Source organism: Fundulus heteroclitus, chromosome 10 (assembly GCF_011125445.2).
Source record: "Fundulus heteroclitus isolate FHET01 chromosome 10, MU-UCD_Fhet_4.1, whole genome shotgun sequence".
Taxonomy (NCBI): Eukaryota; Metazoa; Chordata; class Actinopteri; order Cyprinodontiformes; family Fundulidae; genus Fundulus; species Fundulus heteroclitus.
The window spans coordinates 24,269,729-24,296,320 of NC_046370.1; the positions used below are offsets into that span (position 1 = coordinate 24,269,729).

Below are 26,592 nucleotides of genomic sequence, written 5' to 3' on the forward strand. Positions count from 1 at the left end.
CTGGAGTAAATTAGATTAGTTTAGTTATCATATGGAAGCTTTTATAAGTTAGTTTGAATCACTGGAATAGATCTGAACACACTGATTTCAGAAAGACCAGAAACCAAAGGACAGGAAAGTTGGTGGTACCAGCAGTTTCCTCTGATAGGCCAAAATTTTCTTCAAGAAGGCCGACTCCTGCAGATCTGGTTCATCAGACTTTGAGCTGTGAAGCCTTCTCACTTTTGGTTTCATCTTCTCATTCTTCAGTTGTTTTTCTTGTTTCCCCACATGTCCCTCTCTAAAATCATGAAACGGACCTTATTTGTATTGCTGACACAAGGCTTTATTCTATATGTAGCTGTATTTTTCTCTTGTTTTTGCCAAAACAGTCATTTTCATAAAAGCCAAATAAATAAATAAAAATATAACAAAATACTTACTCAAACGCTTTTTCGGGTTCAGGTTCAGATTCTGGTATTTCTTCCTTCTTTTCTGAGGGACCACTCTTGGACTAAAAAATAAATAACTAAAATCAAGTATATTCTTACAGTCAGCAGAGATCTGAACCTAAATCACTCAGTGCCTTACAAAATTGTTCATACCCCCATGCAGCTTTTCCACATTTTGTCATGTTACAGCCACAAAAAACTTTATTTTGTCTCAGTCCAACAACAGATCAAAGAGAAAAAAGTATAGTTTTAACTTTTTTGATAGAGATAAAAATCTGAAAAGTGTTGCATGCCCCTTTTATTTGATACCCCTAAGCATACTCCAGTGCAACCAAATGCCTCGAGAAGATTTGAGAACAAACAAGACGTTTAAAGCAGGGTTAGGTTATGGAGCTGTACCTCATTAACAAGATAACAGTTTTAAGACATGATATCACATTTCATGAACTGGAAGCAAGTGTGATGGGGAATGAAGATTGAGCCTCTTTACGCACTTTTACTAAGAATAAATCTGGAAGAGGATAAGTATAAGGTATAAGTGACAAAGTAAGTAATTAAATGGTGGAACCAGCCCAAAAAATCAGTCTGATTGCAGCAAAAATACAACACCCCGAGGAAAAGGAGACACCTGATGTCTTCTGACAGCATTTATTTATTTCAATTTTATTATCATGTAGGACTTAGTGAAACACCTCCTGAACCTGATGTCAAGAGGTGCTGAAATGTGGAGATACAATGCTTACAACTTATCAATGAAAGTCCAAAAAAATTTTGTGTTCTCAGTGCTTTGCCCTTGGATGTAAATCCAAGGGCAAATCCAAGGTCCAGGCAGTAGCCTACTATGACAACTTAAACACACATCGTTTGTCAGATGGCAAGAAGGGGTGGTGGTACATGGAGATGGCGCATTGCTGTGTTTTATAATATACTAGACCTTGCGGGAGTAAAATAGCGTATTTTTCGGACTAAAAGGCACACTTAAAATCCTTCAGTATTCTCAAAAATTGATGGTGCACCTTATAATCCGGTGCGCCTTATATATGATTACAGTTGTGCTTACTGACCGATTTTATGTGGTGTAAATGCGCTCAAAAATCTGTTAAAATGTGTTAGTACAGCTTTGGTTTGTGTTGTGGAAAATATCTTTAGTTGTTATATAGGAAGTAGGAAGGGTGCTGTAAAAGGACCTGATGGAGGATTGTGTTACCTCCAGGATTAAAACAGGAGCTTTTTCTGAAGCACGTGGAGTTGGACATGTGGGGGTTAAGCAGATGTTAGAGAATTTGAAGGAGTGGTGGCATCCAGTTAAATCTGACATGGTAAAATATTTTCTGTGAAGTGGTACGGTGTGTGGTCACCTAAATCCAAAGAAGATTCTGACATTGTTACAGGAAAAATGTACTTTGATTATAAACCAGAGAGAAATAATTCTTGATTCCACAGACATGGTGATCCCTAACAGAGGTTTTAAGTATTTGTTTGTGTGTGTGTGGATGCTGTTACAGGAGGACCAGCGGCCTGCGAATAGAGAGGACAGTAAAGCTGTGATAAAATGTCACATTAACTATTACATTTCTAGGCATAGGTTTCCTGACAGGATGAAGATGGACAATGGAACCCACTTTAAGAATCAGGACCTGCACTGAGTGGTGTCCAGTTTAAGACTCAAATATAGGTTTGGTATGATGTTTCATCCCCAGTCACAGGGGAAGGTGGAAAGGATTAATTAGAACCTGAAAAAACAGTTGGCTAAAATCTGTGCACAGACTAAATTAACATGGGGCAAAGTTAAATCTACTACAGGATACATTCTCTATGACTGGAAGGAGTTTTTCAAGGCACGACACCAACCACCAGGTAACTCGCAAAATTTGACATATAAAGATTATCTTTTAGATACAGACTGTCTTGGAGGCATAAACCAGAATACAAGATGATCCCAAGGAATGTAAAAGAGGTGCACCACCCCCAGACACTGACTGAGTGTGCCCTAAGATCATCAAAAGAAAGATGTTGGGGCCAAGACTCAGGGGGCCTTACCAGGTGCAGAGCCATTGCGTGCCAGCAACAGAGAAGTCCCAAGGAAGGAACACCTGAATCCACACAGTGGAAAGTGTTCAAGGGAACACCACCTGAGCAGCTTCCAGGTCAGAACCTTCGCCTACAGGGTTTTCCAACGACCACCCACCTGTACCAGGCTGGTAACAGGGCAGCTTGAAGCGCAGACGCCACTCTGGAGAGGTAGCATGATTTTTTATTTAGTTTTTCGTTTCTGTTTTTTTTTTTTAAAAAAGATCAACATGCAGCTGTACGAAGATCGCGGTTGCACCAAGTGACTCTACATCCCATTATTTTTTTAAGGGAAAGAAAGAGACGTCTGAGGACATCAGGATAACAATTGAACGTACTGTAAAAAAAAAAAGAAAATTTTGTAATCGCTGAATTGGTCTGAATTCATAATTACATGGTGGATCATACATTTAGAAGGAAATCTTTCAGTTTGGCAAAATAGGAACCCTCTTCAGGTATGAGATTAACAGTTTCTTGGCAGTTGCACATATATAATGGGATGACACATCTCTGATTAAGGTGCTTTCTTTTATTGGTTCTAGTCAGTGTTCCCTCTAAGCTACGCATCTGGGTTCAGCATGCACAGCAAATCTATGCTGAATAAAATCCAAGCTGAACTGTAAACAAAATAATAATAGACCAAGTTGTTTTGTACTATTTTGCAACTCTCTTGAGACGGTGTTTCCGCGGCCCGCTCTGTGAGCGCAGGTGCTGATCGAAGCGCACCACTGATTGGTGGGTAGGGCAGACGCCTTTATAGTTGGGCAGGTTGCGGTGTGCGTCTTTGTTCTGGACTCTGTTAAAGAAAAAAATACCGAGCTACGCAGATTAGAAAGCTGCTGCTCTGAGTAGTTCTTCCTCCCTCTGTCATACTTTGGTCTTTGGTTTCAGAACAGGTGATATCAGCCAGGTAATTAAACTCAGTGTCCAACCAACCATGACTTCAACGCGAGCATGAGCATGAAAGAAGCCCTGATCAATGGAACGCAGATAACGTGCTTCACCATGGCAACGACAGGAAATAACCCTTGAAGTGCGCTTTTCCTACGAGTTGAAATAGAAAATTTTAATGAAGGCATATGGAGAATATTTAACCATAAGAAATAATGTTGTTGCTGCTGAAAAAGCGAGTTGGCTTGATATGAGAGTTATTTGATGAAGAATTAAAGCTGTTTTCTCCCACTTCACTAATTCAACCCAAAAGGGGGAAGTGGGGAGGGCGCATCGATTACAAAAAGCATTGAAAGGACATGGCAGCCAATCTTGATGAAGTTTAATCAGGTATGGTTAAGTCCTAAGTTTTCTTATGTTTACACATACTCAACTAAATCAGTAATTGGCTATATTCAACATATGCAATTAATATTTGGATGGTGTGAGTTATTGAATAACTGATAAGTTCATCTTTTTTGCAAGCATTGGTCACCCAACCTTCTAAAAATTAGTTGACATTAATTGTCTTGTAAGTGTTTAATTTGTGCTAACCTCACTTTATATTGTTCATGTAGGCTATATGTATATTTCCAGCTGAAGTAAAGGTAGTGTTATTTAAGTGAAGAAATGTGCAGTAGCCCTAACAGTGTTTGGGGAAAAGTAAGTGAATGGAAACTAAAATATATGAATAGAAAAGTACGAATGGAAGTGCCAAAATTTGACACAGAATAAATTATTGCTTTCATTCTGTAAAGATCTGTTATTAATCTTGTGGGTCTTTGACTATGGAACACCTTAAAACTATAACTGAGTGCAACAGTTGTCATGGTTGAGTTTCGGTTCGACTTTATTTTTCTGTTATTTTTATTTTTCATCTCATGTGGGTTTGGTTTGACTTTATTTATTGTTAGTTTTCATTGTCATTAGTTATTTTCTGTCATCTTCACTTCACCTCCTCTGCAGTTAGTCACACCTGCCAGCCACTAATTAGCCAGACTCACTTCACCTGCCAGCCTCCCTACTTAAGCCTCACTCTGCTGTCACTCCTTGCCGGTCCGTCATCATTCCACACCTCTCCATGCCAGTCCCCGTTTTTGCCTCGGAAGGTTTGTTTTTCTCGTTTAAAGTTCTGGTAACCTGACTAGCCGCCCTGGAGAAGCTCAGCTCTGTGCCCTGGTGTCTCCCAAGTTCTGCTAACCTGACTAGCCGCCCTGGAGAAGCTCAGCTCTATGCCCTGGTGTCTCCAACAAACTGCTAACCTGTTGTGGCTACGGAGCCTGCTAGCCGAGCAGTACCGAGCATTCCCGGCTGCCTGGGTAGTCGTGACTCTCTTTCACTCCGGGCCGTCAGCTCCTGCCATCACCTTCACTCCGCTTCTGTGCTACCTGCTCCTCTGGCCTCATCAAACCTCCACCCATCAAACTTTCAATAAAGACTCTCAATTTTAGTCCTGTGTGTGTGGTTCTGAGTTCATCCGTAGACAAATCGTGACAACAGTAACATTCCTGACAGCGCCATATACAGCTGCCTCTGAAAGATTTTCTGCGTCTATGTTATTAAAAAGCTGTCGTTGTTATATAAAAAAAGGAGCATCATAAAGAAATTTTCCAGAACTGAAAGCGTTCCCTCGTTGTTTTAGAAAAGCGATGTGTGGCTGAGAATAGTGAAATAAATCATCTGAGGACCCCAAAGTGCTTTACATTGGTCAATCATTCACCCATTCACACCCTGACGGTGGTGAGCTATGTTAGTAGCCACAGCTGCCCTGGAGCTGACTGATAGAAGAGAGGCTGCACAACACCACATCCTTTAGCTAAATCTCACTGCAGAAAATCTAAATAATTTAATGGAAACAAGAGTGGAACTCTGAAAGATGTGCACATCTCTCAGTTCTTCCTTAGTAGGACCCCTACTCTGAAATAAAAATAAGCTATACAGCTATTTAAAAAAATCCAAGAATTCTGTCTTTTTCATGTAATCGGGCTAAATCAGTTTTATCTAAACTAAATAACCCAAAATAAATTATTACTGTAACTTGATTCTTTTATTAAACCACGTAGCTTGATATAACCTCAGGTTTTGGACAGGCGTAATGTACCCTCAGTGTGCTTGTGGGATGTTGCTCACAGATGTCAAGTGAACGCTCAGGGAGTTTGTGTGTTTGCTCAGACACGTGAAAAATTAGGGGGAACATTGGTTCTACTATATTTTTAGGATTCAAATAGCTGAGAAACTTTTCAGGTTATAGGTTGGAATACCTTACTCTTAAGGGAAAATTTTTTAATTAATTTGGTAAAAAAAAAAGTATGTAAACTATTTCATTTGGGTCTTAGGTTTCTGTTGTCTTATGGTCCCATTAATCACCTACAGTGGGGAGCGTGACTTAGAAAAATTCCATCTCATCATTTACGCTTTGCTTAAGGGGCTCGTCAAATTAAATTGGTTTTAGTGTAGTTTAAATTTGATCTCTTTTTGAGATCAACAGAGGGAATTGTTGTGGAAAATATCATTAGTTGTTATATTAATCAGGCATTTTTATGTCACAAAATAAGAGGTACTTCTGGTCTCTAAACTGTGTCTCTCCTCTGAGGCAGAAAACACACAGCTCACAGGATGTTTGCTTTAAGGTCTAAAAGCTATTTTATGGTTCTTGAGGTCATCTGGCTTGACCCCGGATAAGATATTTGGGTACTAAATCAGCCTTGCTACATGAAGACTCTCGAGAGAATATTCTCCTTGTTTTAGAAGCAGATAGGACCTGGAGCCAAGGTGTCTGGGCCCAAAACCCCCAAACTAATCGGGAGGGGCTAGTCCCTATGACAAAAAGATGAGTTTGCGAATAAGTGAGCAGACAAAGAAGCTTGCAATGCCTGGGAGAAGGATGTGGGTAATATACTGAAACTAAGCTTGTAAGTTTTTCTTTGTCTTTTTGGAATTCCAAATAAAATAAATCTGCATATTTTAAATGTTTGCCTCTGATAATCTGTTTCTCCATTACTATCAAATCTTAAACCAGGGTAAGACGGCCCTTCAGAAATGTCTAAACTTGAAGTGCAATCATGTAAGGCAGCCTGCGCCCAGAGTATCCGCTAGCAACAATAAACCAATTAAGTTTAGTCATTATAAAAGTTAAGTTTATTTTGGCCTAATGTTAGAAACTACTCAGTCCTCCCGGCAGAAACGGATAGCTCTCTGTCTCTCAGGAGAGAGCTGTGTACGCGGAAGGGCGGAGTGATATTACATACATGGAAAGAATATTTAATGTGCCTTCTAATCCGGTGTGCCTTATGGTCCAAATAATACAGTATCCATGCTGTCTTCCAGAAGTGCACTGGCACTAAGATCCCGCAACGGACTTTTGCAGAAGCTGGGAGAGGAGCTTCAAGCTCAGTTTGGCAGGCAGAGCAAGGGGACCATCTAAGCCATCAGGACTCAAGCATGCAGCAAGCTCAAAGAAGGAGGCAATGCCAGGTGCTGAGAAGCTGCACTAGTACCTCAAGACACACAGCAGATGTGCAAAGCTGTGTGGGAGCTCTGGCAGGCGAAGAGTTGATCTGCGCTAGTTACGAGTTTTATTAGCTGTCCCTTCAGTTTATGAAAAAACTGAAGGGACAGTGATGTACATGAATGGTTAGGTTGGTGGAGGCTCTGTATGCATGCATGCAGCAGAGATGAAATTCAACACACACACACGTTCGCACACACACACACACACACACACATCCATGTTTTAAAGTGAGGATCTTGCCTTGAAATTCCAATGCCTTCCATTCCTTTTTAACACATTATATGGCCTAACACTAACCCTAAACCTAGCTGTCCTAAACCGAACCACTAGCAAAAAAAAAAGTAAGGACCATAAAAAGTGGTGGTAAAATATGGAAAATATGTACTCACTCAGCTGCAAGTACAAGCACACACACACACACACACACACACACACACAGGTTCCATAAGTGTTCGATATAGATACCACTTGTTTCTCCACTCACTTTAATTCTTTCTGCTTTGCATTAGGCAAAACATTAATATAAACCAAAGGCAGAAGCTTGAATGAGCCAAACTAATAAATTAAATCAAGATTCAGACCTTTGACTAAATAATACATATAATATATTAATTTCATATATCATTATTTAAAGATGCTGTGCAATCAAGCCTGAAGAAAAATCTGAATGAGTTGTAAGCAAAGAAATCTGAGACTTTTACAGGCACCAAAGGACTGCTTCTCACAGCAGGGGGGCTAATTGTATAACACTTGTTGCCCTCTTTTTCTGCTGCTACGTTGGAGCAGCATAGGGAAGAACACTCGCCTCCGACTGGAGTTCAGAGAACTGCAGACTGGATTGAAGCTGTTTTGTTGATCTTCTGCGTAACCAGAGTAAAGAATCCATCTATGCCGAAACCAGCCTCGTGATTTTTTTTTTAGCTGTTGCAAGAAACTGACTCGAGACAGTGCAGAGTGGTCTCCTCTTCTCCAGCCAGGCCAAGCTGAGAGGAGGCCCTCCCTTCCGCAGCCCGAACGCACACATGCTGCAGCCCCACAGTGTTTTCTACTGCCTAGGACCCAGAACCGCCTCCTCATGGACACGTTTGGGGCTATAGCTGGTCAGACGAACACCCTTCACCCAACCAGCCTTCACCCTGCCTGCTTTTACTGCTTCTAACTGGATGCCCTAAAGCAGGGGTTTTCAAATTCATTGAATGTGAGCCTCCCCTTGAAATCGGTAAAGATAACCACCCCAACCCACAAACTTACCGCACACAGGTCCCTGCAGTAAATGCATCTTTCTTTTGTGTTCCTGGAAGCTGTGTTTCAAAAACAACTGATGCTCAATGCATGTTTTTATTGTATTTATTTTATCAAAGTAAATTCATAAAAAAGAACTAATCATATAACTTTTGCATCACCTCCCAGAAGCTGGAAAAAAAAGAGACAAAAATATTTTTCTCACCTCACTTGGTAACTCTTAGTAACTAATATTTTAGTCAAAATATTTTAGCCTAAATATTTTAGGCTAAAATATAAAACTTTTTAGTTGTTTTTCTTTTTATTCCTTTAATCCCACAGTTATGTTTAGTAATTTCTGCCAAAGGCTGCAGCATTTTGATTAACAGACATCAACACATTTAATCCACCTGAATGCAGTATTTGCAAGCCGTACTCTGATTGGATGGGCGAAAACCTGACTGTAATTGGCTGGTGGAGTGGACAGTTTTTGAAGTTGCGAGTGCAGAAACAGCCGAGGGAGTGCACAGCAGGTGTTGAGCGTGGAATGAGCAGGTGCTCGTGAGCAGAGATGGAATTGAGCACGGGGACAGTGGGTTGAGAAGAGTTTTTCAGAGTTGAGCGCGTGCTAGACCAGTTTTGAGCATTGAGACTTGTCTCACTGCGCGCTTGGATTGGTTCCTGCGCGCTCAAACAGAAGGCACGAATATCGCTACAATGTTTCACAGAGTTGTGCGGCAGCGCTGTCTTCTTCTCTGTCTTCTCGCGCCTCCCCTGTGACTCTTTGGCGCCCCCCAGGGAAGGTGCGCCTCACCTATTGAAAACCACTGCCCTAAAGTGAACCAAACTGACACAGAGGCACTGACAGATTTGGCAGAGTTGAAACAGGAAAAGTTAAATGGTTTATTTAGAATGGTTTGGTTAATGGGTTTCATGGCGGTTTTAAAGCTTGACTCAGCTAGAAGCCATAACTCCTGCTAGCTTCTTCGAAACCATGCCAAGCTGATACAATTCGAATGTGTTATTTTCATAAGGGTTTTATACATTGATGGGATAATGTTTGTGTTTTCCGGTCCGCTCATTACGACCAAATTAAGGTCTTAGCGCCGAATGTCAGCAAGCATAATGCCATTAGCTTCCCGAAAAAAATGAGTACCTAAGTTTCGTTTCAAACATAAGGTTTGTTGCGTTCACTCCGCCATCGTTCAATAGTGCTATGAGCGTTATTACCGCATTAATATGGAACATTATTGTTGATTTGTGCTTTGTATAACTTTAGGAATAACCCGTTTAGCGACCGATTGCTACAGCGACCCCTAATTTCCCAGAGGACTAAGCACATTAATAAAATCATAATGTTGTGTATAACTCCGGATTTGTATTGTGAATTGGTTGAAACACATACCAAATGTTGTTTTAAATTAGTTAAAACAACATGAGACTAGAAAAATTTGCATTTCCTGCGAAAATGCACTGTGAATGCAGATAGCTGAATGATTGAGCAAAAGATGCAGAAGATCTTTGAAGAAGAGAAAAAATAGCTGAAAAGCATTGAAGAAGTTGAAAAAGTTGAAGAAGTTGAAAAAGTTGAAGAATTTGAAAGAGTTGAAGAACTTGAACATGAAAGAACAATAGCTGAATGATTAGAAGAAGAAAAAACTGAGGGAATGGCACCAAACATTTCCTAACTCATTCTAAACACTGAATCATTTAACAAAGCAGAAGTAGAATTTCAAACTTGAATATACTGTAGCCATATGTGGGCCTGCATTTCTAGGAGTATAAGGGGTTTTGCCCCCATTGAAAACCATTGGATGTTTGACACCTCCTAACTTGGAGATGCTTTACGTGACGAGGCCCAAACTTATTGTGGAGCATTCTGTATAAAGGAGGTACAGACTCTGTAAAGCAGAAGTTTGTCCGAGCTTCCTAGAGCTACTTCCGATTAGCAACATGCTAACAGTTAGCCGCTAACATGGTTGTGTTCAGTATCACTGGGTGATTGTACTCTGTCAGTTTGGTCCAAATCCTGTACTGGGAAGTGCCTCAAATAGGGGTGCCAATACTTAATGTCGCAAAACGTGACCAAAGTTCATGGGTCAGATTGGCCTCCTTTAGCAACTCAGCCTCACCACATCTGGGTGATGTGGTGGGTGGTGCTGTATTGGCCAATTGGGTCGTGTCTGGGCATCATGCCAGGTCCTGTTGGAAGCAAAGACCCAATAGGAAAGCATGTAAAATCCAAAATGGGACAGAAAAATGACACATAGCTGAAAGTCACGTGAAAATTTTAAAATGTCAAGAGGAAGTGACTGTGCGAATTTCAGATTCCTACATTAATCACAGCAACTGCGGTGAGCGTCGAAAGTTGCCATTCTATCTCAATTGATCCTCTCCCTCTGGCCCTCAGAGTTCCGTCGTCATGGAAACTCACTGACACACCTGCAGCGGGCGAGTCTACCGAAGTGCAGAGACTTTGCTCACAATAAGTCCTATTGGATTATAATGGAGAACTTTGCCCCGAACAACGCTTCATATCTCCTGATCCCTAAATGGTAGAGACGTAATTTTTTCTGCGTTTAGTTCGTAACGGATAGGGGAAGAAGAAAAGCTATCGTTTTTTGCTGGAAAAAGTTTAATAAAGGCGTAAAAAATTATGATCTAAAGGGGGTTTTTAAGGAATTTCCAAAATCCTCTAAAAACAGTCCCGAACAAATCGCTCTAGCTGAAAAAGTATAAGAGATATCAAAACAATTATTTCACTGTGAGTATCAGCAGGCTTTTGAGGACTATGTTGCTCATTTTTATGTTTGTCCAAAAATCGGTGTAGGCACAGCGACGATGTAAAAAAGTGGATCATTTGGGGTGATGGAGGTCCAAAGCGTCTTCAGGATTTTGCAAATTTGCTACTCCCGAACAAATTGTTCCTGCGGAAAAACCGTAACAGTTATCCACAAAATTCCTTTTTTGTGAGTGCCAGAAGGGTTGGGACATTCATATGTGAAAGTCTCATGCCTGTACATCAAATGGTTTAGGAGTAGCGACGATGCGAAAACGTGTGATGTTTTGGATTTTCAGACGTCATTTTTCAAAACCGCTCCATAGGAAATGAATGGGGGAGGTTTCGGGTTTGTGTCGCTCTGAGGTGATTTGCGAAAAATCTATAAATGCTACACCAATGAGGGTTACATTTCCTGAATCCAGACAAAAATTCCTACGTTTTGATGTATAATTTATGTGGATAGGTTGAAAATTGAGCGAGTGAGAAGAAGTTGTTCGGAGATGAAGAATTTGTTGAATTTCTAGAGTGCGCACTCTATAACTGCCTCCTTGACGACCATAGCAACGCATGTTATTTGCTGAATTTCTTGAAAAGCCAAAATTATTTTAAGGAGGTACTATATGAAAATGGTAAAAGATATGAAAAAGCTGAAATAGACCATAATAGCTGAAAGATATCACTACATTTTAAAAGTTGAATGGCGTTTCTAGCTGAAAGTAGGCTGAAGCAGTAAGCTGTCAAAAAGCAGCTGAAATGAGCGGAATTTTAGTGAATTACATTCATTTCCTATGGGAGAAAAAAAGCTGAAAATTTGCAGAAAAAGCTGAATATTTTAAAAAGTTGAAGAGTTAAAAGTACAAAAAGACATAGCCATCGATTCCAGAAGAAGCTGAATAGTTTAAAAGTTGAATGGTTGAAATCGGAGAAAAATTGTAGGAGGAGAAGCGAATCAAACTTTAAACAGTAAAAACGCATTAGGAAGAATAAACACTAAGAAGAAGAATAAAGAACTAGAAAAATTTGCATTTCCTGCGAAAATGCACTGTGAATGCAGCAAGCTGAATGATTGAGCAAAAGATGCAGAAGTTCTTTGAAGAAGAGAAAAAATAGCGAAAATTTGACCAAAATGGTGTGTAGTGCCATTTCCCACAGGTGGGTGGTGCTGTATTGGCCAATTGGGTCGTGTCTGGGCATCATGCCAGGTCCTGTTGGAAGCAAAGGCCCAATAGGAAAGCATGTGAAATCCCAAATGCGACAGAAAAGTGGCACATGGCTGATAATCACCTGAAAATTTTTAAATGTTACGAGGAAGTGACTGTGCGAATTTCAGATTCTTACATTAATCACAGTCACTGCAGTGGGTGTCGAAATTTGCCATTCTATCCCAATGGAGCCTGTCCCTCTGGTCAGCAGAGTTCCGTCGTCATGGAAACTCACTGACACACCTGCAGTGGGCGAGTCTACAGAAGTGCAGACACTTTGCTCGGTATATGTCCAATAGGATTATAATGGAGAACATTGCCTCGCACAACACTTCATATCTCCTGATCCGTAAATGGTAGAGACGTAATTTTTTCTGCGTTTATTTCTTAACGGATAGGGGAAGAAGACTTGCTATCGGTTTTTGCTGGAAATATTTTAATAAAGGCGTAAAAAAATTATGATATAAAGGGGATTTTTAAGAAAATTCAAAAATCCTCTAAAAACGGTCCTGAACAAATTGCTCTAGCTGAAAAAGTATAAGACATATCAAAATAATTCCTTCACCATGAGTATCAGCAGGCTTTTGAGGACTATGTTGCTCATTTTTATGTTTGTACAAAAATCGGTGTAGGCACAGCGACGATGTAAAAAAGTGGATCATGTGGAAAAATGCAGCTCTAAAGCATTTTCAGGATTTTGCACATTCGCTACTCCCGAACAAATTGTTCCTGCGGCAAAACCGTAACAGTTATCCAAAAAATTCCTTTTTTGTGAGTGCCAGAAGGGTTGGGACATTCATGTGTGAAAGTCTGATGCCTGTACATCAAGCGGTTTAGGAGTAGCGACGATGCGAAAACATGTGATGTTTTGGATTTTCAGACATCATTTTTCAAAACCGCTCCATAGGAAATGAATGGGGGAGGTTTCGGGTTTGTGTCGTTCTGAGGTGATTTGCGAAAAATCTATAAATGCTACACCAATGAGGGTTACATTTCCTTAATCCAGACAAAAATTCCTACGTTTTGATGTATAATTTATGTGGATAGGTTAAAAATTGAGCGAGTGAGAAGAAGTTGTTCGGAGAAGAAGAATTTGTTGAATTTTTTGAGTGCACACTCTATAACTGCCTCCTTGACAACCATAGCAACGCATGTTATTTGCTGAATTTCTTGAAAAGCCAAAATTATTTTAAGGAGGTACTATATGAAAATGGTAAAAGATATGAAAAAGCTGAAACATACCATAATAGCTGAAAGATATCACTACATTTTAAAAGTTGAATGGCGTTTCTAGCTGAAAGTAGGCTGAAAGTAAGCTGTCAAAAAGCAGCTGAAATGAGTGGAATTTTAGTGAATTACATTCATTTCTTATGGGAGAAAAAAAGCTGAAAATTTGCAGAAAAAGCTGAATATTTTAAAAAGTTGAAAAGTTAAAAGTACAAAAAGACATAGCCATCGATTCCAGAAGAAGCTGAATAGTTTAAAAGTTGAATGGTTGAAATCGGACAAAAACTGTAGGAGGAGAAGCAAATCAAACTTTAAACAGTAAAAAACGCGAAAGAGGATCTCAATAACTGTGAATGCATACTGCATTCACAGTAATAAAGAGAAACAGGATCTCAAGAACTGTGAATGCCTACTGCATTCACAGTAACTAGAAAAATTTGCATTTCCTGCGAAAATGCACTGTGAATGCAGATAGCTGAATGATTGAGCAAAAGATGCAGAAGATCTTTGAAGAAGAGAAAAAATAGCTGAAAAGCATTGAAGAAGTTGAAAAAGTTGAAGAATTTGAAAGAGTTGAAGAATTTGAACATGAAAGAACAATAGCTGAATGATTAGAAGAAGAAAAAACTGAGGGAAAGGCACCAAACATTTCCTAACTCATTCTAAACACTGAATCGTTTAACAAAGCAGAAGTAGAATTTCAAACTTAAATATACTGTAGCCATATGTGGACCTGCATTTCTAGGGAGTATAAGGGGTTTCGCCCCCATTGAAAAGCATTAGATGTTTGACACCTCCTAACTTGGAGATGCTTTACGTGACGAGGCCCAAACTTATTGTGGAGCATTCTGTATAAAGGAGGTACAGACTCTGTAAAGCAGAAGTTTGTCCGAGCTTCTTAGAGCTACTTCCGATTAGCAACATGCTAACCGTTAGCCGCTAACATGGTTGTGTTCAGTATCACCGGGTGATTGTACTCTGTCAGTTTGGTCCAAATCCTGTACTGGGAAGTGCCTCAAAAAGGGGTGCCAATACTTAATGTCACCAAAGGTCACCAAAGTTCATGGGTCAGATTGGCCTCCTTTTGCAACTCAGCCTCACCACATCTGGGCCCAGAACTCAACATTTGACCAAAATGGTCAGTAGCGCCATTTCCCACAGGTGAGTGGTGCTGTATTGGCGAATTGGGTCGTGTCTGGGCATCATGCCAGGTCCTGTTGGAAGCAAAGGCCCAATAGGAAAGCATGTGAAAAACAAAATTGGTAAGAAAACTGACACATGGCTGAAAGTCACTTGAAAATTTTAAAATGTTAAGAGGAAGTGACTGTGCGAATTTCAGATTCCTACATTAATCACAGCCGCTGCAGCGGGCGTCAAAAGTTGCCATTGTATCCTAATGGAGCTTCTCCCTCTGGCCCTCAGAGTTCTGTCGTCATGGAAACTCACTCACACACCTGCAGCGGCCAGTCTACCGAAGTGCAGAGACTTTGCTCACAATAAGTCCCATTGGGTTATAATGGAGAACTTTGCTTCGCACAACGCTTCATATCTCCTGATCCATAAATGGTAGAGATGTAATTTTTTCTGTGTTTAGTTCGTAACGAATAGGGGAAGAAGAAAAGCTATCGTTTTTTGCTGGAAAAAGTTTAATAAAGGCATAAAAAAGTATGATATAAAGGCGATTTTTATGGATTTTCAAAAATCCTCTAAAAATGGTCCCGAACAAATCGCTGTAGCTCAAAAGGTATAAGAGATATCAAAATAATTCTTTCACTGTGAGTATCAGCAGGCTTTTGAGGACTATGGTGCACATTTCTATGCTTGTACAAGAATCGGTGTAGGCACAGCGACGATGTAAAAAAGTGGATGATGTGGGAAAATGCAGCTTCAAAGCGTTTTTAGGAATTTGCACACTCGCTACTCCCGAACAAATTGTTCCTGCGGAAAAACCGTAACAGTTATCCACAAAATTCCTTTTTTGTGAGTGCCAGAAGGGTTGGGACATTCATAAGTGAAAGTCTCATGTCGGTCTGAGGTGATTTGACAAAAATCTATAAATTCCACACCAATGAGGGTTACATTTCCTGATTCCAGACAAAAATTCCTACGTTTTGATGTATAATTTATGTGGATAGGTTGAAAATTGAGCGAGTGAGAAGAAGTTGTTCGGAGATGAAGAATTTGTTGAATTTCTAGAGTGCGCACTCTATAACTGCCTCCTTGACGACCATAGCAACGCATGTTATTTGCTGAATTTCTTGAAAAGCCAAAATTATTTTAAGGAGGTACTATATGAAAATGGTAAAAGATATGAAAAAGCTGAAATATATCATAATAGCTGAAAGATATCACTACATTTTAAAAGTTGAATGACGTTTCTAGCTGAAAGTAGGCTGAAGCAGTAAGCTGTCAAAAAGCAGCTGAAATGAGCGGAATTTTAGTGAATTACATTAATTTCCTATGGGAGAAAAAAAGCTGAAAATTTGCAGAAAAAGCTGAATATTTTAAAAAGTTGAAGAGTTAAAAGTACAAAAAGACACAGCCATCCATTCCAGAAGAAGCTGAATAGTTTAAAAGTTGAATGGTTGAAATCGGAAAAAAATTGTAGGAGGAGAAGCGAATCAAACTTTGAACAGTAAAAACGCATTTGGAAGAATAACCTATAAGAGGAATAAAGAATAAAGAGAAACAGGATCTCAAGAACTGTGAATGCCTACTGCATTCACAGTAATAATTTAATGAGATAATTAACAATGAGATAATTTAGTCTCATTCCACATTCTTTAAGATGAACTTTAGTACTTTAACTTAAATCTGCAATGAACCAGGATTAACTGAATCATTCTGATGATAGTGATCAACTATTTTATTTTGTCTTTTATTTCTTTTGTACATGGTTCCTTAGCTTCTTTTTATCTTAATTTTGCTTAGTAGTTTTTGTTAAGTTTCACCAGCCTAGTATAGAGGATTTGTTGTTTGAAATATAGTGTTAATTCAGATAAACAGCATTCTATAGTGATGTTCTCTGGATGTTAATTTTATTTCTGTTAATAAATGTTTTAACTTGAAAAGAAGTTGTCACTCCTTTATTGCATATGTGTTCAGAGTTTACTGTTAAAAGAACGGCAATGCTCGAATCATTCCTTTCAACTATTGTCCTATATCAGCTGTTGGGTTGATATTCACCGGACAGTGCCTAAAAGACAGAGAGTTATTTATTAAACATAAATAACTTAAACAGTGTGTAATACACAACATAAGTATTATTTGCATGTGTTGAATTTATAATTTTGCTGAATTGTCTGTCTGAAATAAATTATTAATTGATTCAATACTTGCGCCCCAATTTTATTGTTTATAAATGGGCAAAAAAGCAAAGATAAACAATGAAGCTGCAACTGATTAGACCTCTTTCTTTTCTCTCAGACTCGTACAGCTAAGTATACCTGAAATAACAGCACAGACTTGATTGTTTTACATAATCAAAGTTTTTTTCAGCTGATGAGCTTAAATACAATCAGGATTTTATGATACAGGAGCACCAACTTCATTGTTTAAACCCTGTCATGAAAAAAAATCCAGCATGTTTTTCAGTACTACTGAGTGTGTCTTTTTTGAGCAGATAGTTTAAAGGGTAATAACAAAAACCGGACAGAGAGGATAATATAGTTAAAAATTAAAAATAAACTCAGGCTGAAAGGATGCTTTACAGTCCATATTTTAGAATCTTTTTGGTGTAATTTTAACCTGGCTGAACTAAATTTAGATTTAGCTAAGGGTTAACTAACACCACTGTTAAGGGTAGTGTTGCGCCGATGCCATTTTTTTGGCCCATATACCGACACCCGATACCTGGCTGTGCAGTATTGGCTGATACCGATACCATCTGAGGTGAGGTGTTCAATCTGCCTCTCCCTGGGCTGCCACCTTACCGTGGTGGAGGGGTTTGAGTGTCCCAATGATCCTAGGAGCTAGGCTGTCAGGGGCTTTAAGTCCCTAGTAGGGTCACCCAAGGCAGACAGGTCGTAGGTGAGGGACCAGACAAAGCGTAGCCCAAAAAGTCCCTTATGATGAATACAATTATTAGACGTTCCCTCGCCCGGACGCGGGTCAGCGGGGCCCCACTCTGGAGCCAGGCCTGGAGGTGGGGCATGTTGGCGAGCGTCTGGTGGCCGTGCTTTTGCCCATGGAGCCCGGCCGGGCTCAGTCCGAAGAGGCGACATGGGTCCCCCTTCCGATGGGCTCACCACCTGTTGGAGGGGCCAAAGGGGTCGGGTGCATTGTGCAATGGGTAGCAGTAGAGGGCGGGGACCTAGGCGTTCCGATCCTCGGATGCAGAAGCTGGCTCTTGGGACTTTGAATGTCACCTCTCTGGTGGGGAAGGAGCCTGAGCTTGTGCACGTGGTTGAGAGGTTCCGACTAGAGATAGTCGGACTCACCTTGACGCACTGCTCTGGCTCTGGAACCAGTCTCCTTGAGAGGGGCTGGACATTCTTCCACTCTGGAGTTGCCCCTGGTGAGAGGTGCCGAGCTGGGGTGGGCATACTTTTTGCCCCTCATCTTGGTGCCTGCACGTTGGGTTTTTCCCCGGTGAACGAGAGGGTGGCCTCCCTCCCCATTCGTGTGGGGGGGACGGTTTCTGATTGTTATTTGCGCTTATGCGCCAAACAGCAGTTCAGATTACCCACCGTTTTTGGAGTCATTGGAAGGGGTACTGGAGAGTGCCCCTCCTAGGGAATCCCTCGTTCTGCTGGGGGACTTCAACGCTCACGTGGGCAATGACAGTGGGACCTGGAGGGGCGTGGTTGGGAGGAATGGCCCACCTGATCTGAACTCGAGTGGTGTTTTGTTGTTGGACTTCTGTGCTCGTCATGGATTGTCCATCACAAACACCATGTTCAAGCATAAGGGTGTCCATATGTGCTCTTGGCACCAGGGCACCCTAGGTCGCAGTTCAATGATCGACTTTGTTGTCGTTTCATCTGATCTGCGGCCGCATGTCTTGGACACTCGGGTGAAGAGAGGGGAGGAGCTCTCCACCGACCACTACCTAGTGGTGAGTTGGTTCCGATGGCGGGGGAGGAAGCCAGTCGGACCGGGCAGGCCCAAACGTACTGTGAGGGTTTGCTGGGAACATTTGGCAGAGTCCCCCACTAGACGGAGCTTTAACTCCCACCTCTGGAAGAACTTTAAACATGTCCCGAGGGAGGCGGGGGACATTGAGTCTGAATGGACCATGTTCCGCGCCTCTATTGTTGAGGCGGCTAGTCGGAGCTGTGGCCGCAAGGTTGTCGGTGCATGTCGCGGCAGCAACCCTCAAACCTGCTGGTGGACACCAGCGGTGAGGGTAGCCGTCAAGCTACCGGGCTTTTTTGGCCTGTGGGACTCCAGAAGCAGCTGATGTGTACCGGCAGTCAAGCGGCAGGCCGCTCGGCTGGTCGCCGAAGCAAAAACTCGGGCGTGGGAAGAGTTCGGAGAGGCCATGGAGAAAGACTTCCGTACAGCTTCGAAGCGGTGGTCCCCCTATTTAAAAAGGGGGACCGGAGGGTGTGTTCCAACTACAGAGGAGTCACACTCTTAAGCCTCCCTGGTAAGGTCTATTCAGGGGTTCTGGAAAGGAGGGTCCGTCGGATAGGTGAATCTCGGACTCAGGAAGAGCAGTGTGGTTTTCGTCCTGGCCGTGGGACACTGGACCAGCTCTATACCCTCACCAGGATTCTAGAGGGGGCATGGGAGTTTGCCCAACCAGTCTACATGTGCTTTGTGGATCTGGAGAAGGCATTCGACCGTGTCCCCCAAGGGATCCTGTGGGGGGTACTCCGGGAGTATGGAGTACCGAACCCTTTAATAAGGGCTGTCAGGTCTCTGTACGACCGGTGTTAGAGTCTGGTCCGCATTGCTGGCAGTAAGTCGGACTCGTTTCCAGTGAGAGTTGGACTCCGCCAAGGTTGCCCTTTGTCACCGATTCTGTTCATAACTTTTATGGACAGAATTTCTAGGCGCAGCCAATGTGTTGAGGGATCCGTTTTGGTGGCCTTAGGATTGCGTCTCTGCTATTCGCGGATGACGTGGTCCTATTGGCTTCATCAGGGCGTGATCTACAGCTCTCACTGGAGCAGTTCACAGCCGAGTGCGAAGCGGCCGGGATGAAAATCAGTGCCTCCAAATCCGAGACCATGGTCTTGAACCGGAAAAGGGTAGAGTGCCTTCTCCGGGTTGGGTAGGATGTGCTGCCCCTAGTGGAGGAGTTCAAGTATCTTGGGGTCTTGTTCACGAATGAGCGGAAAATGGAGCGGGAGATCGACAGGCGGATTGGTGCAGCATCTGCTGTGAAGCGGGCGCTGTACCGATCCGTTGTGGTGAAGAGAGAGCTGAGCCAAAAGGCAAAGCTCTCGATTTACCGGTCGATCTACGTTCCTACCCTCATCTATGGTCACGAGCTTTGGGTCGTGACCGAAAGAACGAGATCCCGGATACAAGCGGCTGAAATGAGTTTTCTCCATAGTGTGTCTGGGCTCTCCCTTAGAGATAGGGTGAGGAGCTCAGTCATCCGGGGAGGACTCAGAGTAGAGCCGCTACTCCTCCACGTCGAGAGGAGCCAGTTGAGGTGGCTCGGGCATCTGGTTAGGATGCCTCCTGGACGCCTCCCTGGTGAGGTGTTCCGGGCACGTTCCGGGAACGCCTTGGGATTCCTCCGGAGGAGCTGGCCCAAGTGGCCGGGGAGAGGGACGTCTGGGCCTCCCTACTGAAGCTGCTACCCCCCGCGACCCGACCCGGAAAAGCGGAAGAAGACGGACGGACGATACCATCTGTTTGAAATTGATGTGTGTGTGTGTATATATTAGGAACTGCATACTACTTAGGGTAGTAGAACTTTTTATTGCCTACCTGGAATGGGTGACAAAAGTTGAATAAACTTTTGGCTCTCAAAGGCCACAATAGTGCAACATTTGTGAAATTATAACATGTATAATAGTAGTGCAACAGTAAGACAGCAAAATTACATTAATAATTGAATAATCTCTTTTAAAACCCTGAGTTTTGGCTCTCAATGCCAAAATAGTGCAATTTTCATGAACTTATATAACATGTATAATACTAGTCGGGCGAGAGAAGACTGTGTTCAAGTGACATCCAAACATCCAAATGGTATCGGTGCCCCATTTGTAGGTACTCATCGATACCGATACCACCATTTTAGTGCTGGATTGGTGCCCCGTTCGATACTGGTATCGGTATCAGTGCAGCACTAGATAAGAGTGATCACCGGTTTTGCAAGGCACTATGCAAATGAATGTATGTGATGGATAAAACCAAAGTAAAAACACTTTTATTTACCTGATGTCTTTGTCTGAGTTCTGGCTGAGGAACAGTGGCTGAAGCTGAGGAGGGAACTGGGGAATTGAGAAGCTCGGTGAGGGTAGCGTTGGGGTTATGGGGGGTGATTTTGTACTGTCCTCCCTCTCTTCTCAAGTCCAGACCGAAAATGTCTGACAGCAGTTCAGTTTCACTGGTATTAACAGCAAGATCAGCTAGGTCCTCCTTCGGGAAACTGCGGTCAGATAGTCTCCTTTCTCTTTCATCTTCTTCACCACGTACCTCATCCTGGGTAGGGTCAGGCATGGTGGCCAGCAGCTCTGACACCTGTGTATACACAGGTTATAGTTTTTCATGAGAAATTGATGCCAAATCTAAATAGCTCTTTGTTAAACACCTTTTTATTTATCTATACATTTTTAAATAAATAACCTTGACAGCTTTGGCTCCCTCCATTAAATTTCCTCCCATGAAGGTATTGTAGAAGATTCTGCAAAACCCTCGAACCACACTGAAGGCCACATGGAGGAGACCCAGCAGTACTGACCAGTAGAAAGAGACTAGAGTGGTCACCATGTCTTTCGGTGTCATGTTCTTAATCTTCTTCATTTGTTTCTTTAGGCTCTTCATCGACAGCACCTGAAGCAAGGAACAAAGCTAAAGTTAAACTTTCAGGTCACTTAATGATCTCTACTGCTCATCACTGTCATCTCTCCTCTTTTATGGAGGTATGCAGCATCTTGGGTTTCAAACGCAAGATCTTCCTGTAACAAGGCAGTGCTAACAACTGCTTTCACTATCTAAAGCAAAATTAACATTCTTACCCCAGGTAAAAACCAGCATAATTTTTAAAACTGTTCTCAATCATCGAAATATCATTTTGAAACATTGCATTTTCACATTACGAAGACATTATATATGCAAGGTTTTGGATACATATTTTAAAAAAGTTTTTTTCATGATTTTGTAAGTAGTTTTTTAAGTAGTTGTAGTGTTCTCCCACCTTTATTAGCAACATGACATTGTAACGAAGCGCGATTAATGCCAAGCACACAGTGGAAACAGAGAAAAAGCCCATGTCAGGGTTTTCTTCATCGGATTTCTCTCGTTCACTCTCCTCTTTCACAGCTGAGCGTTCGCCAGCATCAGACATCTGCGCAGCTAGCTGCATTTCGAAGATGGTGTCCTCACAGAAATTCACAAACAGCTCCATCTTCTCTTTCTCTCTCCGCCTTCATTCACCACATCAAAGATAAACTGGCGTTTTGATTCTTTAACCTGTGCACACATAGGAATTTTTGCAACAAAATTTGAGGGTTTATAGTTGGGCAGAACCAACCAGCAGATATTCATCTGAAGTGATGCATTGTTAAAAACAATCTCACCTGAGGTTTCTCCCACTGTGTCCGACTGGACTCACTGATTTCAAAGTAGACCCGCTCAATGCGCTTGGCGCTGCCCATGATCTCGATCCGGCCGAGATATGGCTGGAAGTAGTTGAGGACGCTCTCTGCCAGCTCCAGAAAGGTCTGTAAGCGGGTGTCATGAGGCATGTGTTCGGACAGGTTGGTCAACAAAACTGCCACGTTGAAGCCAATGTCCTGAGCAAAAAGGTAAAGTGTGAATTGTAAAATAAACTTTTATAATTTTTAAGCATGGATCATGATGAAGCTAAAACGTAATTTATCAATGAACAAAATTACCTCAGTTTGGAGAAACTAAATTATCCTACCCTTGTTATTTGGCAATAGCTAGGGGACATGATGTTTTCATGATCTACAGCCTTTTTGCCTTTGTAGAGGGCTTCTAATTTCCATATCTGATCGCTTCACATAATGTTTGTTCAAATCTCATATTTCTCTCTTTGAATTCATTTCAATTTAGATAATTTATATGCCACTGTTAGACAACATAAGGCCATTTAAAGAAAATAACTGTGACTTGTCCTTTCTTTGGTGTTACAATAATAATTTTGGTAACAGTTGTCATGTTTCTAGATAATAATGTAAAAACCCTTGTATTTACTGAAATAAAGCTTCATTGTTGAAGGAAATAATTAGGTGAAGAATATCACACTTTATAATTAGACCAGTGTTTGTGTTGAGGTTTGGTCCCCAGCTGGAGTCGCATATCAACAAGTTTGGGCTCTTGAGAGAAAAGTAACATCAAACAAAGACTGTGTACCAAAATGGCTGTCACAAAAGTGAAATAAAAAAAAAATTCCCCAAGACTAACATTTGGTTCTTTCGAGCCATCATTCAAATGTTTAAATATCAGTAAAAATGTTTGATGTTCTAACTCACCTTGGCTGGTTCATGAAAACGCATGACAAACTCCTCATAGTCCAGAAGTTCATTCTCATCAGTCTCAGCACAGGAGAGGAGGAACTCTGTTTCAGATTGGGTGTAGTGTTTGTGGCTCTCCATGGCCTTATGAAAGTCCCTTTTGGAGATGACACCTGTTGATTAATTTAAAAATCTACAAATTACCAACTATTCCCGCAATGCAAAACATGTCATATGCAAACAATGTAAATTCAGCACATTTCTCATTAGGTCTCAGAAATAGCTTATTCAACAAAATGTCTTATGTGCTTTTTGCCTTTCCATCGGGATCATACTCCTTGAAACCATCAGAGGAGGTCAGGTCTTTCAGTTTCAGGAACATATCAAAGAACTTCAGGATCATCTCCACATTGTTGGACGATTCCACCAACATATCAACCATCTGTTTCCCGATTGTCCCATTCACTACATTACCTGTGGTGGTAAAAGGTAAATATTTCTTATACAGGACATTGGTCAACCATAAAGAGGCACAATTTACTTCCTTACAAATAAAATAGATGCATCAATGGCAATATATCAGAGATGCTGTTTTGTACCTTCCAGCATAGACAACAACATAACCACCATGTCTTTCTGCAGATCCATCAGCTCCTTTAGTAACTCAATCTGACTTGAGTCCTGAGAGGAAAGAGAAAAAAACACATGTTTCATTAGTTCACACTCACCAGAACTGGTTGACTGATCAACCATATTAGCCCTCTAACCCCCAGTCAGTCAAGGTAGATGACCGTTCAAACACTGAGCCTGGTTCTGCTGGAGGTTGTCCTCCCTGTTAAAATGGAGTTTTCCTCTCCACTGTCGCTTCATGTATGCTCAGTATTTCTGCAAAGCCATGGACAATGCAGATGACTGTCCACTGTGGCTCTACGCTCTTTCATGAGGAGTGAATGCTGCTTGTCAAGACTTGATGTGATCTACTGGGTTTCCCCTTAGACAGGAAACTTCTCAACCAATCTGTCTGTGTGATTTTATTGAATTTGACTTATAAAGTGCCTTGAGATGACGTGTTGTGAATTGGCGTTATATAAATAAAATTTAATTGAACTTGACTTATAAAAAGAAGGTTCATGTGGTTATTTGCATCATTTCACAAAATCGCAAAGAAAATGCTTAATTTCAAACATGCAAAGCCAGGAATTGCAAACATTAAAACAGTTTATAATAATGAAACCAAAGGAGGAAGAGGTGGATGTATATCTTGGACATATCAATTTGTGCCAAGGTCATTTTCCACTAACCTGTGATAATTTCATCTGCATGTGTGCGAAGGACATGTAGAAAGCCAACCACAGCATCCCACAGTCGACTGTGAGCCAAACTCTGCTGGTTGCCAGTGCATGGGCCCTACAAAACCAGTAACACATTAACCAGTTTTACCCGACAGGGACAGAATAATTTAAGACACTTTATCTCATACATATTATGTGGAAATGTAAATTACTTTAGTTTGCTTTTTTTTCAGAGATTAGTCCATTTTGTTTCTCACAGTACGCCGAGTGAAGGCATGTCATGCAGCACAGAGCCTCCCTTAGTCATCTGAAGCAAAGCGAACTTTGATTTAGTAAATTCAAACTTATCCAAGCAAATAGAAATTTCCTCTAACATTTTTTACTCTGTATGCAGATTATTGCAATTCATTTTGATTGGAGCTTCAGCTTTTAAAATTGATGAAACAACAGTATCAGTTTAGAGATGTTTAGAGAAGTAAATTTAGAATTTGGTAAAAAAAATAAAATAAAAAAAAAAATAAAGGGAAGGGAGTTTTTTCATCCATTTTCCTAAACCCCGAAGGAATGCCGAGGAATGTCAATTAGATTTTGTGGACATTCAATTTAGAAAGTCAGTGTTTATTAAGTTCTTCATTGGTTATAAAACAAATATGATGCATGGTTCTAAAATTATTTAGATCTTTAAAGGTTACCTGTAGCAAAAACTATAATAAACAACACCCTTAGGGACTGAGTTACTAAAAACTAACCGATCCAAGAACAAGTGCAGTTGTATAAAAGTAGGAGCCACCGTTAACTAGGGCGGTAGACAGGAAATAGGTGGCCTCAGGCTACTAGGTTGCCCAACTTGTCTGCTGAAAAAGGGTATGGCCCTAGGAGGGAGGTGGTTAGCAGATCAGTTGTGTCGTACTAATCCAGCTAGAAAGGTCTCACAGGAACCCTAAGCAGGGTAATTACTTGAGGTCTTTAGAACCCTAGCTAGTATGAGCTTTAACCCAAAATAGAGAAGGATGGAGGAGTGGGTTTAATTCAAGTCCGACAACAACAACTTATTTTGCTTTTTCTCAGAGAATAAGAACATCATCATAAATCCATGCACTATTGCATATAAATTCCTCAACTAGAGAATCAAGTTTGAGAAAAAAAAGGATGGTGGTAGGGAGCGTGATAAGGACTGGAACGGTAGGAAAGTTTGGTAGGCACATTGATTGTAACACAGCCCGGGCAATCAATGATAGATTAAGTAGAGACGATTTTTCAAAGTCCTTTTGAATTTGGATTAACAGTAGGGCACGCTTTCTTCATCTTCATAGTAATCTTCGCATTTTGATGTGATGTGGACTTCAAGGTATGTAAAACCATAATTTGCTATTTTAAAAGGGCAAATTTTGCAAAGGATACTTAATGGGGCAACTTTTGTTAAGGTACAATCTTTATCCGGGTATTTAATCAAATGATTCAAGAGTGGCAAGAGGTAGAAAGAGACTGAGACAGGCAGGTTGGAAACATACAGCAGGAGGTGATCCTCATTAAGAGAAACCTTATCCTTATCCTAAATATACCTGTCATAAATGAGTTAGACGGATGTGCTAAAGACAGAGGTTTGATTGCAATGGCAAATAACAGAGGGCACAGAGGAGAGCCCTGTATAGTGGAGTAATAAAAGTGGAAGTAATTGGATTGAGTCTTATTTCTTCTTTTGCTTTTGGGGCAGAATATATAGAAGCTTCATCCAAGAGATTTGTTTTTTCTAAATCCAAATTTTACCATGATATCTAAAAAGGTAATCCCATTCTACTCAATCAAAAGCCTTTACAGCTCCTAAAGAAATTGGGACTTTGTGGGTTTCTGATTCTTCTGCTGGAGATTGGCTGAGAAATGGGGTGCTGTTAAAGTCAGGAGCAACATTTTGATCAGAAGAAGAGAGGGAAATTCTTTCAATGCATTGTTAATTTATACTGGTTCATTGGCATAACCTGTGTGAGGTTACACCTTTGAGATGAGGCAGAACACTGATGTCTGGTGTAGCTGATGAGCCAATATTTTACTGGCTTTATCTCCATGTTTGTAGAATTGGGACCGTGTTTTTAAGAAGTAGTATTGTGTTGTTGTAATTTGTGTTGTCAGTGCATCGAGTTCGGCCTGCCAAAAGAGGTAGCGGTCGACCGATATATTGGCCAGCCAATATTATCGAACGATATTTGTGTTTTTGTCTATGTATATCAGTCGATACGTGCATGCGTTGGCCGATCCATTAGCACATTCAGCTGCCATGCTTTAACCTCACATGACGCACATACGTTGCTGCTGCCTCCCTGGCAGAG

At 41.2% G+C, this 26,592-nt stretch overlaps 1 protein-coding gene across 1 annotated transcript in view; it reads right to left on the reverse strand.

Annotated features, from left to right (window-relative positions):
- ryr2a (ryanodine receptor 2a (cardiac)) overlaps nt 1-26,592 on the reverse strand; it is a 597,233-nt gene that overhangs the window by 37,951 nt on the left and 532,690 nt on the right. Inside the window, exons 101-102 of the mRNA XM_036142377.1 lie at nt 423-493; nt 130-280 (exon numbers count right to left, since the gene is read on the reverse strand). Of these exons, the coding sequence (XP_035998270.1) occupies nt 130-280; nt 423-493 (222 nt within the window). The remainder of the gene's footprint in view (nt 1-129; nt 281-422; nt 494-26,592) is intronic.